Below are 19,149 nucleotides of genomic sequence, written 5' to 3'. Positions count from 1 at the left end.
GGAAGAAAGAGAAAAGCTCTACTACAACAGATCTAAGATAAATTGGAGTACAAGGCGCAATTACCAGTACCACATTCCTCTTTTTTATTTGGCATGTGCTTGTTTTATTGACCTCTGCAGTAAGCAACACATAGCAAAACTCTTGGTGATGCAAATTTGAACCTGGAAATGCAAAGTAATCAGGCAAGTATCTCTCTCTGGGACATCCCAAGGAGTATGTATGCCAGAGACAGCAAGGAGACAGATAAGCAGAGCAGGCATGGCTCCTGCAGAGGCATGGGATCAGATCGCACTGCAACCACAGAACTGCTCAGTGCCCCAGGTAGGTTACTGATGGCAGGGGGTTGTGCATGTGGAAATCAGTAAAATAAAGAGCTACAGCACAGACTAGTATGAACAAAACTCTGCTGATTTTAGGCAATTACACTATACACTCCCAAGAAATAACACTAACTTTCTGTATTTACAGACTGTGCTACAATTGTGTGTATCCTTTGGTTCCTAAAACAACATCCATGTTCAGGTGATTTGAGACAATACACAGTTTGTGTACCTACCTAGTCTAGAAAGTCACACATTTACATTATCTGAATTCTTTTTCTGTGTCTTCTCAAATAGATTTTCAATTACTCTTTTATAACAAAGTTCAGAGCACAAGAAACATCTTATTTACTGCTGGAATTTTAGAACACATGCAAATAAGATGCCTCAGACGTTTTTCTATTACCTTCACCATGGAGATCACTGAAAAGAATATTGATTTATAGTAGAAATATCTGTTTTGCTCTAAGTGCAACCGTATCATCAGAAAGGATTTTAATGAACAACTATGTGAATACACAAAGAAAACCAAGACTTGACTTATCTGAAATATTAAGTAATTGACTTCTAACTGTATCATGACAAGTTATTCACATTACATCAGATGCCAAGGAATAAGACATTTATTCTGGAAAATACATACTGTGGAAACCTGGTATAAAACCAAAGTTTATTTCTAACATTTCATATTACAGTATTTATTCCTTGTAATTAGAAGCTTCAAACTTATTCAGCATCAGTTTTCACAATCCTTTAAAACTAGTAATAGCTATTTCTGTCTGTACTACCAGTTCACATTTGAAAGTATTTCTTGTAATTCTCCACAGCAGTGCAGTAGCAATTTTAAGAATATTTAACACAGCATTAAAAATCTGATTTAGCATTAGGGGGCCTGGGTATCCCCAAACAGAAAATGAAACTCAGTGCATATAAATCTGCCCTGTAAACAGGCATTAGAAAGGAAAGAACAGATAATTACAATTCTGCAATGGGGACTCTTTTCTTAAAAACATCTATAATTAATACAAAGAATACAGGATGTGTTAATTGTACGCTGCCTTCTAATAATTAATACATTTGTGAATACTACAATACTTGTACTGTCAGACTGTGTAGCCAAACAACCAGTTTCTTTTTATAAACTATTGTCAGTATTTAGGTTTGGCCTTTAAATTGCTGCTGTTACAGCAGCAAGGTCATGCCTCTATAGTCAAGGCAGTTTACACTGTTGAAATGCCAACAAATTCCTCCAAATATTATCACTTAACTCTAAGCTTTTTACCAATATCTAGACACAAAATTGTTTCGCCCCATGAGTTGTCTGGGACAACACTCATTATTTTAGTCTTATTGCTGTCTACTGGAAAGCCAGTAATTCAGACACTGCATTTAATTTCTTCAGAATCTGTTTCGAGTAACTCACTAATCTACAGATATCTAACTCTGACTATCTTCAAAGAGAAAGGGAGCTTTGGAGCTACTGGAAGACAGACCTAGACTGAATTGTAACCACCATCATTCCCTTTCCCCAGCTCTGCTTCAGGTTATGTTAATGGCTGTCTGTGCTATGAAGATACTCCCAGTTGTCTGTTACTTTCATCCTTATGCATGTGTGAAGTTCAGAGTGCAGACTGGCAACAGACTTTCAAAAATCCGTATCACCAGTCATGTTGGTTAGGCAGGAGTAGAAAACTGTTCTAAAAATGCCAGGAATAAAAAAAATTCAGCAGGGCTGTTCCCATTGCTACTGGAACTGCAATCAGTTAGTAGTGTCAGAAGACAACTACTCTTCAAGAGATACTGTGGACTGAGTAATACTTTTGATTCTGTCCCAGAGCAAGAGCAAGAAGGAGGGACTGTACTTCTTTAACAGACAAAACCAAACCAAACCACACCACCACAAACAAAACCACAACTAACCAAAAATTCTAGCTTTGGCTAGAGTCTCCCCATGCTGAAGAACAGTCTGACTGTATATCAAACTACACAGAAGTCCCAGGATTAAAAATAAAAACCAACAAACAAACATAAGTCAATCAGTATTTACCCTTCAAAATCTTAAACTGCTTTCACCTTTCCTCAGTTTAATTAAAAGTGACAGATTCAGGAAAGTAAAAAATAAACTAAGACATTTTACTTCAACTCCTTAAAGACCTGTCACAGGATTGATCAGGAAGAGTCTTACCTTTCTCTGATAAATGGCAATCCAATCTGTAGTGGCAAACCACTTGTGATTCTTTATGTCGTTTACACCATTCTTGAGATTTCCGTATCGTTTGGTCAAATCTACCTGGAGTAAATTTCTTAGAAGATCCTTTAGGTCTGAACTGAAGTGTGATGGGAACCTTACCTAAAATTACAAACCCACAACGTTAAGAAACAACATAAAAATTCTACTTTTCCCCCTGTGAAGCAAACCAGCATTCTTCTGAAAACAAATCAAGTAGAAATGTATGAAAAGAGAAGGATTATTGTTACGCAGCTGTTTGTGTTTCACAGAGCCTTTACCAAGAGCATTACCTCGGGCATCGGAGATTTTTTTTAACTGAAAAGTTTCTACATCTGTTTGAGCTGGGGATAAGTATTCATGGAGTAATGACAAAGCTAAATTTAACTTGGTGTCGCACCATTATGACATCAAGGTATTCTCAACTATTTCTTAGGAATAATGTTTTTTATTACATTATGTATACCCAAACAGGAGATCCAATACAGTACAGCATATGTACAACATATAGAGTGTGCTCTGAAATAACAGAAAAAAAAGAACATTCATCAATTATACATGAAAATCCAATCTGGATCTTCATGCTGTACTATAACCTGTTTCTGATAATTAAATACACCAACATTACAAGTTTCCTATAAATAATACAGCTCTGATTGAAGAATATCATACAGGTGACTGCCAATACAATTAGTAATAAATCAGGTTGGAAGAGACCTTCAAGCTCATAGCGTCCAACCCATCAACCAATCCAACCCACCTAAACAACTAAACCATGGTACCAAGCACCCCATCAAGTCTCCTCCTGAACACATCCAGTGATGGTGACTCCACCACCTTCCTGGGCAGCCCATTCCAATGGGCAATCACTCTCTCTGTATAGAACTTCTTCCTAACCTCCAACCTAAACCTCCCCTGGCACAGCCTGAGACTGCGTCCTCTTGTTCTGGTACTGGCTGCCTGGGAGAAGAGACCAACATCTGCCTGTCTACAACCCCCCTTCAGGTAGTTGTAGAGAGCAATACGGTCACCCCTGAGTCTCCTCCTCTCCAGGCTAAGCAGCCCCAGCTCCCTCAGTCTCTCCTCATAGGGCTTGTGTTCCAAGCCCCTCACCAACTTCGTTGCCCTTCTCTGGACTCGTTCCAGCAAGTCAACATCCTTCCTAAACTGAGGGGCCCAGAACTGGACACAAGACTCGAGGTGCGGCCTAACCAGTGCAGTGTACCGGGGCAGAATGACCTCCCTGCTCCTGCTGGCCACACTGTTCCCGATGCAGGCCAGGATGGCATTGGCCTTCTTGGCTGCCTAGGCACATTGCAGGCTCATGTTCATCCTACCATTGACCAGTACCCCCAGGTCCCTCTCTACCTGGCCGCTTTCCAGCCACTCTGACCCCAGCCTGTAGCTCTGCATGGGGTTGTTGTGGCCAATGTGCAGAACCTGGCACTTGGATGTGTTAAATCTCATGCTGTTGGATTCTGCCCATCTGTCCAGCCTGTCGAGGTCCCTCTGCAGAGCCTCTCTACCCTCCAGCAGATCAACTCCTGCCCCCAGTTTGGTGTCATCATCAAATTTACATTCAAACCTGGCTAAGAAATATTTGAAAATGATTCATGGGATGTAATTACACAGGGTTTTAATAGTAAAAGATCTACTAACAGCATTTGAGATAGCAGAGGTAATAAAGGGGAAAAGGCAAAAAGCTGTATTTTCCTCCGTGTTTGGCACTCTCAATATTTAGGTGACGCAAATGAAGAACATGGAATTATTTAACATAAAAACATGTTATGAAATCAAGAGGTCTACTAGTCAAGGACAGTGCTTCAGTTTACCTGCCAATATGGATCTACTGTAGTATGCAAAAAAAATTTTTTTTTAATGTTTTTTTAGTTTAGAAAATAAACATTTCCTTAAAAATATAACTTTGTAAATTAATTCCCATATATTCATGGAGACTGCTCTGAAAGGTTGGAATGCTGGCACTCTTCAGCTATCACCTTCTTGATTTTATAAGGTCCTTTAATCTCACTGCAGTTTACCACATAGCCTACTGAAGCACTTCCTGTGATCTGAATTACAGAAGTACGTAAGATGCAGGACAGCACATATTTGCACTGGGACAAGGGAGAGAAGCACTCTAACAAATCAAGTGAGCACAAAGAAGCATGAAGAGACAACACTGTTTAGCAGAAGAAACAATAAAATGATCACATTTTTGTGCTAGTTGGCAGACTAAGAGATATTAAGGAAAAATTACAGGCAAAGTTGGAAAGACTTTAAAACCTGTACTTAAAAATGAAAGCCAAAAAAACATTAAGTATGTCTTGAATGACAGGACTGCAAAAGAAACAAAACCTACTATGAATCATGGACACTCTTTAGAGCTTCTCAAAAGCTCAAAAAATATTTCTAGCAAAGAAAATAGCTAGGTAAATTAAACATACAGCTTAACAGTTGTTAGCAGTCTTTGAATCCTTTTCATCCAAACATTTAAGTATGTAATATCACAATGTCTGTTAATGTAAGCTTGCACTGTAAATCTGAATGCAGGGAACAGATATTTAGATCTTTTATTTTTAGTATTACAGTAACTTCTGTACTTAAGCAGCATATATTACAAACTTTTCCTATATTCTTTCTAAATTTCTCACTGTCTAATAACCAGTAAATTCTGCATCTACTCCACACAGAAAATAGGTTCTGCCTTTGCAAAAACAGAGAACCTTCACTCACCTTGCCAGACACAATCTTCTCATAAATCTGAATGGGCTGGTCTGCAAAGAATGGGGGATATCCAGCTGCCATTTCATAGATTAACACTCCTAATGCCCACCAATCAACTGCCTTGTTGTAACCCTGGATAAAATGAGAAATCCCATCGGTACTACAATTAGTAATGTTCAGTTTAAGATTTTAGAATAGAACAGAACTAACCAGGTTGGAAAAGACCTTTAAGATCATCAAGTCCAATCTATCACCCAACACCATGTTATCAACTAAATGGAATCTAAAGAAGCAAGTGCATTACTGCTTGTCTATTGAAGAAATTGCAACCCAATTCAAACCACTGAAGCTCACGGATTTGAACAGCAATATACTTAAAACCTCCTATGCTGAGGACAGTGCTATGATGATGGCAGTGAAACATTCCTGCACACATTCCTGCATTGAGTTTCAGTGATGTTTATATGCTGATGTTACAATACTCCCTAAGAAGCATGATTTGTTTATTTTAAATCAATAATGTTGATACAGAGCAACTGAAACTTCTTTCAAAGCTTAAGGAAATTTCATTAAGTTTAACAATATTTCCTATATTGCTTAATGCCATCTTTTTGCTTGACTATCCACCTTTCAGAGCATTCATTTTCAGTTTAGTCAATGAGCTGTTGCAGAGACATCTGTGATCTGATCTTTAAAACGTAAACATAAAATCATTAGTAAATTCTGTTGAATATTAAAGAAAGACAAAATCCCACCCAGCCCATCAATTGTTGTCTTTGAAATCTTTTACAATGTTCAGGACTCAGACTGAGGCTTTCCTGAAAAATGGAGAATTTGTAGTGGATGTGTTGCAATTTCTTCTGCTGCTTTAGCTGCGTAGGGGCAAAGAAAGCTGCACATAACAAACATTCTATCTCCAAACAGAAGTATTTAAGATTTACTTTTAAAGATCTGCAAAGAGTATTTAATTAAACCATGTATTAAATGCATAATTTAACATTATGCATTATGATTATAAGCAGTTCTATAAACTTTAAGGGTATATTTCCATTTCAAGACAAGAAGGGCTACAGCTGATCAGCTATTTGATAAATGATATTCCTTCTATGTTCAAACAGTGAAAGTACTAGACAGAAATTGATCAACAGTAAGGTTAGACTGCACCTACTTTATGTGTAAAACCAGTCGTTTGTCATGTTTATTTTCATGACAAGTGCCTTAAACCTGAAACATTGCAACTAGTTTTTTAACAACTACTGAGTAATCCAAAATGCAGTTCTTGTTACCTCTGGAGTTCCTATTCTAGTCTGTTAACACTTCATAAGGTAATCAACTCAGATTTGCTGTTCTGATGCAGTTGCTAATTAAGTAACCCAAACATGTACAAAGCATTTTGTGTATTTCAAAGAGCTGACCAGTCAAGACTTGATTTTTGGAAGTGTCAGCAATTGTTTATCTCTCAAAGCTCACTAACTGTGCTGTAAGTTTTAGCTACACTAAATGCGTGGCTGAATGAAAGGACAAAGTACCTTGCTGAGTATTATTTCAGGTGCCAGGTATTCTGGAGTGCCACATAACGTCCAAGTTCTTCCTTTTACTCTTTTTGCAAAGCCAAAGTCCGTGACCTGTTGCGAGAGGAAATAAATTGACTGTAAGTGCCTTTCTATAGAGAAAATTAAAGTACATTTGAAATATTTTGCAAAGCTGTTCCATACAGAGTAAAAATTTGCTTCTCAAATCACACTGTACCATATAGTCAGACGTACTGTTAGTACACTCCTTCAGGTATTTCTAATACAGCTAGATAAAAGGTTTCTTGTGATAAAATTAATAAATAACACAAAATACATATTCCCCCCTTGATACACGTTTCTATTTTTAATTTTCAGAGTCAGTGGGAACTATGGCTTACTGATCTCCCAGATGTACTGCAATTACATTCATCATTTTTCTTTTCAAATCAGACTATTTATACTGCTGAAACTTTAAAGAACATGAACAAGATACTTATCTTTTCCTCTAGTTAACAAATAAATTAATTGCAAGAAGGGTCAGGATATTGGCCAGTATTGTAAATTTGAATTTTATTGCTTAAGCGTCTAAAGGTTGTACATAAAATTAGTGTGGGAATGAGACAACATAAAAGAGGTCTTCTACTAAGTTCCAGTTTATCTTTGAAAGTATCATTAGAGTCAAAGTTGTTTATCTGAGGACTAGATGGAAAATGTAGCAGTAACTGTATTCACAAATGGCAAGTTCTTGGCCATTATGAATTCCTCATTCCACTTGTGATGTTTTCTGCAGTAAGTTTTGGGAACTCTCTACGCAGTATCTTCTTCTCTGTGTTTTTTCAGGGACTGCATTGTGAAAATATATACAGAAGCCAGGCAGTAACATACGAAATTCTGGGATCAGCTTCAACTTATCAACTCTATGCTTACTTGAGGATCTGTTTCTTTTGTTTCTTTCTTCTTGGTATAATTTTCAATCTATTCCCTGAGAAAACATATTCTACTACAATGATAATCATTGCTAATTATACCGTAACTTATGCTGATGTTTCTCATACACTAGTGTCACAATTAAACAATCCAAACTCCAAACTATCAAGGCAGCTTTTGCTTCATTTTTGGCAGAAACAACAGCAGCCACAGCTGGAGCTGAATGGAGAGGGTGATGTGCTGACTAGACAGACCTACTTCAGTCAGCAACAAATCATTTCTGCGTTTCTGAGCGTGCATCAGACTACGTAAGAAGAATACACTGTAGACAAACATTAATGGCTTTGAATTTTAAAGAGAACATTAACAGAATTTCTAAACAAAATTTGTTTTGAGCTGCAGTATCAACACATGAATACAAACTCTCTCTGTTCAGAAGTAGATGTGAACCAACCACCCATGAGAAGACTGACTGTTGAAGCCATTGTCATTTGCCATTTGCCCACTGTCACATAAACATCCTGTTGCAGAGGGTTGCCACTTCTGGCTTAAGTCGTTCACAGCCTTACATCAGTGGTGCTCCCCAAGAATTAATAGAACTTGGATTTCTCTTCTCCCTGCAGCGTCAGTTTTATTTTCCATGTGAAATTATTTATGGTTATAAATAGCATAAGACATTAATACTTCCCACTTCTCTCAAACATTTTTATTATGTGTTTTCCTGTCAGATTCTTCTATGCAAAAGATGATACAACAAGGAAAGAAAAGCTTCTATAGTTCAAGGACTGTGAAGCATTGCAGAGTGCTTGTCGCTATATACCACCTTTCCATTTGCCACTTAGAGCAAACTAAAAACAAGATGAGAAAGTGCTGTGAAAGGCTGTTGTAAAAACAAAGTCATAATTTCCAGCACTGCAGTTCTGATCTGATTTCAACCCAGTTCTTACTCCACATGCTGAGAAGGATAGGACTCTGCAAGGGTGTTATTCATCTGATTGAAAGTAAGTACTAGTGTCAGCCTTGGCATCTAAAGCTGATCATCTTAAACTACTTTTTTAGACAATTCAGAGAATCAGACATTTTAGGAAACCTTTTGTCTTGCTCTGCAGCAGACGTATAAAATAGGTCAGATGAACAGAGCCATGTAATCACCTACTTCTTACCACAGACCCCAAGGGAAATCTTGACAACTTGCTCAACTGCAGAGAACTCCATTGTGCATACTTAATTTCAGCCAGAGGAAGTACAATACAATGACTTTAACCATTCATTTACGGTAGGGCATTTTAATGCTCTGTGAATGCATGCCAATATCTTCAGACCATTTATTTTAAACACATTTGCTAGAATTACCTAATCCTATACTCAAAACAAGACTCCACTCCCTAAATATATGAATATCATACCTGGATGTATCCTTGCTGATCAATTAAAAGATTTTCAGGCTTTAGATCTCTGTAGATGAGGTCTAATGAATGGAGGTACTCAAATGTTAGCACTATCTGAGCTGCATAAAACCGTGCATGTGGTTCACTGTGAAGAATTAAAAGAATATTAAGTATCCCAATGTTATGTTAAGATAATGAAAAAAACGATGCAACTGCCAGAGATTAAGTGTCTTTTAAGTGGTTCTTTTACTGTGTAACAATAATAAAAAGAAAGGCAAATAGGAAACATTACAGAACCGATACATTCATCCCCCTAATTCAAGCCTTGCAATAAATACACATGCAAGTCGAGAGCTTCGACTTCAAATTTTACTTTCAGAAACCATCATCCATTTCAGTGACAATATGTACAGGAATTCCAAGATTCTATCATGCATAGATCACTAATGCCTACATTAACTAACTGAAAAGAAATAATTACAAGTTTTTCATTGCCCGACTGGTTTATGCATACTGAAAGAAGGATAAATTAAATGCACTTTCCCCTTCAGAATGTTATAAAAACTCTATTCCCAAACTAGTTAGATAAGCCTGTTAAAAGTAGTAATGTCATTAATACTCCTACCTGAACCTTCCGATTCTTCTTAGATGTGAAAACATTTCACCACCAGGAACATACTCCATTACCATGTATAAATTAGAATTGTCCTAAGGAAGCAAGTAAACACACAAATACATAATTAGGCATGACATAGTCTCTGTAATTCCTATTTTCAGTATATTTTATTAAAGGATGAAAGTGAAAAATTGTAGCCATCCAATAACCTTAACAAATAGAAAGCAACACAGGTAGAAATTCTTGAAAAATGTGCAGGCATATGTGACAAGAAAAGCATCATGTCGCTCAACAAATCTGTTCTGAAGTATGAGTGAATAAAGTTAAGTGAGTTTCTGACACAGAATAGTGTGTGAGCAACCTGAAGGATGAGAGGATAAGATATGGATACTTCCCACTTCTCTCAAACAAGAGACAAGAGTTTGTCAACTCCGAACTTTTAAGAGTGCAGTGTGAGGCACTCTCATATCCCCCAGTCTCAAAACGGTAAAGTTTAAGGAAGAGTATGTTCCTTTTAAATGGCATTAAAAGATTAATAGAAATTAAGGAAATAGATAATGGACACATACCACTCTACAAACTAGGGAAATATTTAGTTTCTCTACAGAATAACTAACACATGCTGTCGTGAAATGAGAAGCTAGCCTCCAAGTTCTTTCCCTCATGGTTTAGAGTGTCATTCAGACCTGCCTCAGGTATAAACCTCAAGGAAAAAAAATCTTGAGAACAATTATGAATTTGCCATTTCATACACTGGTATAGAAATACACCCTCTGGTTTCACTCAAAGAAAGAATTATGCCTAAAAGCTCCCTGCTGTACAAAAGCCAGTTTCCCTGGGAAATCTCCACATCTAATTTGTTTGTTTGTTTTTTAATTTATCTGGAGACACCATAAACTGGGGTGTCTGCTAGTGTGCACACAAGTGCAGGAACTCCTGCTCAAGACCTGTCAACAGTGCCAAGTGAACCATCTTTGAAAACAAAAATACTAAAATTATTTTATGGTAAAAGTTAAATGTTTTAATATCTACATTTTGAGCATATACTCCCCTGAAACCAAATCAATTTATTTCAAAGTAATGATTACCTTAAAAGAATACTCCAGTTTTACAAGGAAAGGAAAGTTCACCGCTTGTAATATTCTCTTCTCATTCAGTGTGTGTTCTATTTGCTTCAGTTTGACAACCTAGGAGAGGAAAAAAACCCAAAATTTTCAGTTAAATATGACATTTTATAGTTGTTAATTTTTTCAGTATACAGCAATTAGTTGAAAGCAAGCTTATGACTTTAATGATGGAACACCTTATGGATTGCAAATACATTTACAGTGGCAAGAAAAGATTTAAAAGTCTAATGCTATTTTAAAGAGCAATATCCGTGCAATACAGTTTGCAGATAATGCTAGAAATAAGCTGGGCATAGTGATCAGCAAGGAAGATCTCTGTTAACATTTTCTTAAGAATTGCTTGTTGTTGTAACAGAGATACTTCTGCAGTAAGATGACAGTTCAATAAAATCCATTTGGTCTTTGGACTCGCTGCTAAGAAAAGCAGGAAATTCTGTCTCACACTTAATTATGAATTTTGTTCAATGTGAACAGGAATAAACTTGCCTACATAGCTCACACACTAGTGAGAAGACCAGGTTCTGTCAGACCTTTGAATGGTTTTTGCTTTTCTGTTTACCAAATCAGCTAGCAAAAGTATTAAAAAAAAATAATTATACCTTTTGGCAATCCAGTATAATGTTAAGCTGCTAACAAGACTGGGCAGCAAGTGGCAGATCTATGATTATTAATGAACAACTGGTTTCCTTGTGTTAAACCCCAACATTGTGTAATCAATCTTCCCATTTCACTTAATCCCTATTGCACAATTTATCTGGATCTCATTTTGTGAATGGCATGATTTCCAAATAAAGTTACTGCCCTCCTCCAAAAAAAGAGAAAATGTACAAGAGTGATGAAAACAAGTCTGTTTTTACGTGTTCAGAGCATATAAGCAAGATATACCAACCATGACTGAAACCGTGTTTCAGTCACACTTTTAGCTGCCAAAGGTAGTACCTATACAAAAACCCACTACAGTTTTGAAATAAATGTCATACATAGAACAGTGAACTAAAAATATTAAATCTCTTAATTTATAGTTATTTATAAACCAAGTAAGAATTCTGCTATAATCAGCTCATTTGTAGAAAGTGCCCCCTTCACTTGGGGCTTGTCTTGGTCATCAGAGCAAGCAAATTAAGGTTTCAGTTTGATATAGTGTTCAACTGAATGCTAAATAAGACTTTACAACCATTCCTTTATCTTTTGATTAGATATGAGGGTGCTGGTTACAATACCATAGGCTGAAGTTGCTTTTTATTGCTTCATAATGTCAAAGTGGAGCCCTAGATTAATATGGCTTTGCTCACATTTACACTGAAGCTCAGGACAAGTCCAGTGACAGCTTCCTGTAGATGAAACGATCTCTGGTAATGCCAGGTTCTCCAACAACTTGTTTGTGCCTGAGCTTTTATTAACTATATTTTCTTTAAAAAAGCAATTGCATAATGAAATGAGCCAAGCAATGGAACATAACAGCCTTCCTAAATGAAGGCAAATAAAGGAGTAACACCCCTTCCCCCCCCAACTGGTGGCCACATCAACATCTATTAACTTTTTTCCACCCCCCATATCCTGATGAATCACACATATGATTGGATAACAAAGGGACAAACAATATGCCTTGTTTCAAGTAAAACGTAAATGAAAAACTCTAGGCAGCCTGCACATCGTCTGATTTCAGACATCTCTATGTTTTCTACAATGTACAAAGTGACAGAAATTTGTTCTCTGTAAACTATCAATTAATAGAAGTTACTAATAAAAAACTTAAGTATTTCTAATAGAGTAATATATATATGTTAACTAAGTTGAGGTGAAAAAGTGTGTATTTCATAAAGGAACACTTCAAGACTTCTGATTATAGACAAACCCATCACATTTACTAATACAAGACTAATATCTGGATGCAAATACCTTTAATCTTGTGAATCTTTTTCTGCGAGTCCACTGCAATTGTTGAAAGTGTGATTTTTTGCTTTTAACAGATATTTTTAAAGCTATAGCTTTCCAATTGTGGTGAGTTTGAGAGAGAAGGCCTAGCCTCCTCTCCCCCACAAAGAGGAAGAAAAAAACACAGCTAGCCAGCCGGAGAAGCAAAGGAAAAAAAAGCTATATTTTACAAGCAATTTTGGAAAATGCAGGCTATGTACACAATTTACAGCATTTACAACATATTTACAGAAATATACAGCAAAGTAAAATAAACAATGACACAGGAATGAAATTCCCTCCTCCGGAGGAGGGTTCCCCCCCTGTACCCCATTCTCTCCCCTTGTTCCCCAAAGAGGGTTAGAAAGAGAGAAAAAGAGCACACCAATTTATTTTAGAGTGAGAAGGAGCAATCAGCTTAATTAACCTTAAAAAAAAAAACTTAGACTATTTTTGGTGGCAGCTTTCTGAAGCAAGATGTCATTTCCTAAAATGCTCCAGTGACAAGGACTCAGTCATTCATGAAAAAGGGTTCAAAGAAAAACACAGATGAAAATCTGAAATTCCCATGCAGCTTTGAAATAGTCACCACATCTCAAGTTAGAGTAATGCTCCCTGCAGGATGCCAGCAATATTACCAAGGTATTGATGCAATAGATTTCCACACAGATGGAAACGGCTGTCTGCTAGTTGTACTATGCTGGAGTGTCTCTTGAATTTTATTGGATATTTTTCAAAAATAAAATTTAGAAACCACTATCATAGGAGACTTCTGAAGCTGCAAAAATTTGAGCTTTTCCAAGTAAAATCTAATGTCAGAATTGACAATAAAGTGGTATATATACTTTAGTTTCTTCTTGTTTGACCATTATAAAGCCATGATAAAAAATACTGGAACTGCAACTCAGGGAAAACAGTTTGATTATGCCACTACCATTACATAAAAATACTCAGGAATGTAATCATCAAATCATTAAGGTTGGAAAAGACCTCTAGATTCATAAAGACTAACCATCAACCCAATACTACCATGACCACTAAACTATGTCCCGAAGTGTCATGTTTTCTGAACACCTTCAGGGATGGTGACTCCACTACCTCCCTGGGCAGTCTCTTTCCATGTCTGACCACTCCTTCAGTAAAGAAATTTTTCTTAATATTTAATCTAAACTTCCCATGGCACAACTTGAAGCCATTTTCTGTTGTCCTATCACTAGTTACTTGAGAAAACAGACCAACACCCACCTCACTACAACCTCCTTTCAGGTAGCTGTAGAGAGCAATAGGATCTCCTTTTCTTCAAACTAAACAATCCCAGCTCCCTCAGCCACTCCTCAAGACTTGTTCTCTAGAACCCAATAATGCTGAAAGTGCAGAAGTCCACATGGATTCAACACTGACCTTCATTTTGTGAGTTATTGATTATTAAGCTCTCTCTGACAGATACTTTCTTAACAGGATTTTTTAAATACAGCAGCACAGCTATGTATTGTGCCTTACACAGTAAGGAGAGATCTTATATTGAGGACAATGGAATCTACTCATCCAAAGAATGTGCTTCTGAAAAACCTGTCAAAGCCATTAAAAACTAATTGTATTGATAAATTCCTTTAGAAATACTTCTTAGCATTCTGAAGTTCCATTTAGAATTTAAAGTTTATCAAATGACACTGCTTACTTAATCTGAATATAATGAGCTGTTAAAAAAAATAAAGTCCAGCAGAAGTAACAATACAGATTCAGACTAGAGCACTTGAGTTTGCAACACAGAAGCATATTGTGAGACAGCTATTCTAAGAGACTGCTGTTCTATGCAGTTACTACAGATGAAACCAGATTATTATGTAATTATGCAAGCAAAAAGTAATACATCATGGGATCAAGAATGGAAATTATTTGTGCAAACAATTTGTTAAATTATGGTTCACAAACAAAATTTTGAGAATTTGTGATCTAAAGAGTTCTCTGGAATTCTGAGCTACCCTGCAAGTGTATTTTTAAAACTTATTTAAACTGCATCACTATGTTTGACTTTTGCCTCACATTATAAAAGCTAAGCAAAGAATTTAACTGACAACTTTTCATTAATATCTTAGACACAACTTAAAGCCTTTTCAATCTGCCATCACTGTTATTTGCCATTGTAAGAATGCTACACAATCCAACAACTGAATCTGCTGGCTAAGAAAAACAATAAAATTTAAAAAACAAAACCAAAAAAACCCAAGCATATAGTGTGTCACCAGTATCCATGTACAATAAGCAAAAGCAGAGTAAGTGCAAGACAGTTTAACCACAGGTACCAGAACTTTGTCTATACCAAACTCTTTTGTACCACAAAACCCACTATAAATTACACTCACCTTCTGTTTGTCCAGTATCTTCATAGCGTAATACTGTTCTGTGGATTTATGTTTCACCATCATAACTCTCCCAAATGATCCTGTTCCAAGGGTTTTTTGCCTCTCAAAATCATCTAGGCCAGCAGTGTTCTACACGTACAAGGATATAATGACATTATTTACAATCCCAAAGACAATTTTAACGGTATGAACTGAATTAATTTATGAAATAAAAGTGAGTAAAATTACATTTATCAAAGACAACTATAGTGAACTACACTACTGTTATTATTTCATGCCTGTCAAATTTTAGCATAAGTTTTTTGCATTCAACTCATTAAAACAGAGTAAGACTTAGCTGAATTGTATCACTGTTTCTGTATTTTGTCCACACAGATGACACATGCTCAGTAAGAAACATTTAGAAGTAAACACATAATAAATTTAACAATGCAGATAAATAACCCCCTCAGACTTCACAAGAAAAAAAAAAAAAAAAAAGAATATTAGAGCATTAAAAAAAAAATACATCTAAAATTAAAATCCCAAGGTACGTGAGAGCTGTCTGGACAGCACATTGCTGAGTACATTTTCTCAGATAATCATCACCACAGCATTTTGAATGCTGCTCTAAAACCTCCAAGGATAATGTCTAAAAGATTTCTCTTTAAAAAACTCCTTAACCCATCTCCAAGCCCTATGTAGTAGATTTAATACCCTAAAATCGCTTTAGTATCATGAGGGAAATTATTAACAGGGTAAATTACAAATGTGCCAATGCTTATTGTTGTTAAAAAAACCAGCTAAAACATGCCAATATATTTTGAGTCTTGTCATCTGGATGGTGAGTATCTTTCTCTGTGAGAGAAAGCTGTTGTTCAGCAGAAGCATTTCATCAGATCAAATCTGGAAAAGACCCTAGTCTTTGCTGATGTAATTCAATGACAAAACTGACACTGAAAGTGGAAACTCCTTTCAAAATTAGATTATACCTTCTTTCCCCCCCCCCCCCCCGTTTTCTGTGCTGCTCATTACAGAATGGTAAGACGATATGATATTAAAAAAAAAACCAAAAAAAAAAGGCAACAGAGAAAACTCTTGAGTGATTGAGTCACTGATACCTGAGGGGGGCTCTCCCATTTTCTTAGAAAGTCTTCTTTGGCTTTGGCTAGGAACTCTTTCACTGAAAACACACACAAGAAAGTATATTTTAGTTAGTGTAATTCATCATGGATGTGATGGAGGTGCTTTGTTAAAATATGTAAACTTCATTATCAAGTTCTTCAAATCATAATATGCTATTTTTACCATGTATGAAAGCAAGCACCAATGCCTCTATAACTTGCACATCTCCAGGTGATCGCTAAGCTTTCTGGAGTAACTACATGATTCTACATGAATTAAACTACACTAGCTCTGGTAACTCACGATACTGCACACGCAAGCAGGCTTTAAGGTGATGTAAGATGTTCTTAATTCAACCGGGAAAAAACCAAAAACGCCCGATATTTATAAATAGCCATTCCAGAAAGACAGATTTCTTAGCTACATTTGTTACATGGAAGTTACATTTTCTTTCAGCTGATTGAGCGTAATGTCAATCTCATTGCTTTTTCCCCTCATCACCTTTATTTAAATGCTGTTTTGCAAGCTCAAGGACTAAACAGACCGCATTACTGCAAGCAAAGACAAAGCACGGAGCTACAACAACACTGCACATTAGGCATGCCCGCAGTCAGAGAATATGTATTTTTAGTATTGATTTTCCAATGAAATTGGAAGAATGCATAATAGCAGAATTCTGGGTGACTGTTTAAAATGTGCACCAATATTATCAGCTGTTCAGTGTTTTTGAACATCACTTATCAGACAGATCAATGCAGATTGCTTCATGTACAGTCATAAATGGGAGGTATTTCAGACATTTATGTGATTCAGAAAGTCACTGAATCAGGATGAAAAGACACTGGTTTTGCGTTCTCTAAATAATTTCTTATAATATAATGCTAATAACAGTGCATTTTCTGTACTGTGATATTCTGCCACAAGTAATGTCTAAAAATACTTGCCAATATGCCATGATTTTCTGGTCAATATCCAAAAATACATTTTAGCAACTGTACTTTACCTTCTGACGGTCATAAAAAATAGGTTTATAGGGGCTGTAAACAATCATTTGATGAACTGGAACTTTTGTCTACAGAGAACCCCATAGTTTATATAGAAGGAAAAAATTTAAATTGGTATTAAAACTCACTAAAACTATTTTAGTGGATAATCAGTAAAAATGTTTGATGTATTTATCTCACATGGACCAAATATATCCAAATTCATACCTGCTGATCCCTCTTCTATTGGGAGAAAACAGATAACTTGATAAAGTGATGACTACTGGTAACGTTTTGAAAACATCAATTTATGTCAAAGTAGCATGAAAATTATTTTCCTTTAATGACAAGAAAGAACCCAAAATGAACACTGAGTCTACCAAAAAGCTAAGCCTTCAAACTTAAGTGGCTGTAGCTTAATAAAAAGTATCAACACTGTTGTATAGCATACCCAAAACATGGAATAATTGGTCTCATTTTTTAATATTATTACAGTACATGGCTTAAATATCCCTCATGCTATCTCCATTGATCACATAAATATTTTAAGTTTTCATGTACTTTGCACTGAAATATTATTATTTATAAATATATACAATGACACATGTACTCATCTTTGTCTCTGTTCTACTTATAGAATAAAGGATGCTGTCTAAGAAAACAGTGTGATCCAGCTGGAAATATTCAAATTGTGGATGAATGAGAAAAATCTCACATTTCTAGGTACCAATAAGCCACAAGTTCTTCTTCAACAAAACCTCTACCTTATCTATTTTACTTTTGCTCTCTCTTCTTGGAAAACAGCACTGAACACCTATTTTCAAAATAGTACCTTAATATCTTTTTCAAACAATTTCATGTTCTGTGGTGTGTTTTATTAGAATTACATTTTCTTCCTAATGAGAAAGTAGGTCAGATTGTGTCTGGTTCTCATTTTCAGAGATCACCTGGACCCCTTATCACAACACAGGTTCAGCAGGTGACTTCAAACAGAATTTAGGCAACTTAAGTGCATACACTTCAGTGTCTTCTGAAAAACTGAACTTAAAATTTGAAAATTCTTTAAAGTATACTTCAATCACTAAACATTAGCTCTTGCTACAGGAAAGTACATTTCATTTCTGCTTTTCAAGCACAGAAAAAAAAATTATGCAAATTTGGCAGTAGTGGCCATTAGCATCATTGTGATGATGCAATCAAATAGGTTGATTAGATCATGACTTCAAAGTTTTCCTCAAGTGCACATTTTTAACCACCTTATATTGCAACAATTTTAAAGTGTTCCTAGTGTCTGTGACTTTGGGCACTAATGAAGGAATAAGCATACCAAAAGTCTCTACAGGTTCCCCAAAGGTTTGCAGGAACATTCACCCACACAGATGAGATGATGAAGAGAGGAAAGAAAGAGAAGACAAAAGAAAAAAAGGAAAAAAAAAAGTTTTATGCATTTCCACAACAAACACAGAGAAAACAAATACATTCCACCCTTTCCCCTCCCCATTCAAGAACAGCCCTTTCCCACACAGACAGAATAACTCATGCTAAATCACAGAATGTTTGAGCAAAGAAAAAAAAAAAAAAAGGCAGCTAAATTCAGTATGAAAGAAAGATGATGCATCACAGAAATAAGCACAGCTTACAAAACTTCAGGAGATCAAGTTAGCATCCTTAATAAATAATCTGTTGCAAGACACACACAACCTCTGTTGCTATCTATCTTCATTGTCACATGATGGATCACAATAAAGCCTGTGATCAGGTGATCTTCCCACTATTTAGCATTTTGTTCCAAAAGACAGCATGTGTGAATTGCATAGCATGTGGTGGATAGCACAGAAATGGAAGCAGTTTCCAGAAAAACAAATAAAATTCAAATTTCAGTCCTGTTAGCACCCAACAGCAACAAAACCCTGTGAAGGAGGGTTTTGCACTGCTGAAGTT

General features: G+C 36.1%; 1 protein-coding gene across 3 annotated transcripts in view; it reads right to left on the bottom strand.

The window, feature by feature from the left end:
• PRKACB (protein kinase cAMP-activated catalytic subunit beta) overlaps positions 1-19,149 on the bottom strand; it is a 69,629-nt gene that overhangs the window by 4,103 nt on the left and 46,377 nt on the right. For all 3 annotated transcript variants that reach the window (XM_068141150.1, XM_068141149.1, XM_068141151.1), the window contains exons 2-9: positions 16,222-16,283; positions 15,122-15,250; positions 10,806-10,904; positions 9,727-9,809; positions 9,120-9,246; positions 6,802-6,897; positions 5,282-5,404; positions 2,507-2,671 (exon numbers count right to left, since the gene is read on the bottom strand). In XM_068141150.1, the coding sequence (XP_067997251.1) occupies positions 2,507-2,671; positions 5,282-5,404; positions 6,802-6,897; positions 9,120-9,246; positions 9,727-9,809; positions 10,806-10,904; positions 15,122-15,250; positions 16,222-16,283 (884 nt within the window). The remainder of the gene's footprint in view (positions 1-2,506; positions 2,672-5,281; positions 5,405-6,801; positions 6,898-9,119; positions 9,247-9,726; positions 9,810-10,805; positions 10,905-15,121; positions 15,251-16,221; positions 16,284-19,149) is intronic.

The sequence above is a fragment of the Melanerpes formicivorus genome, unplaced genomic scaffold (assembly GCF_026170545.1).
Source record: "Melanerpes formicivorus ecotype bairdi unplaced genomic scaffold, bMelFor1.0.p_v2 SCAF_7, whole genome shotgun sequence".
NCBI lineage: Eukaryota > Metazoa > Chordata > Aves > Piciformes > Picidae > Melanerpes > Melanerpes formicivorus.
Note: the sequence above shows the minus strand (reverse complement) of the source record. Positions and strands in the feature narration are given on the sequence as shown.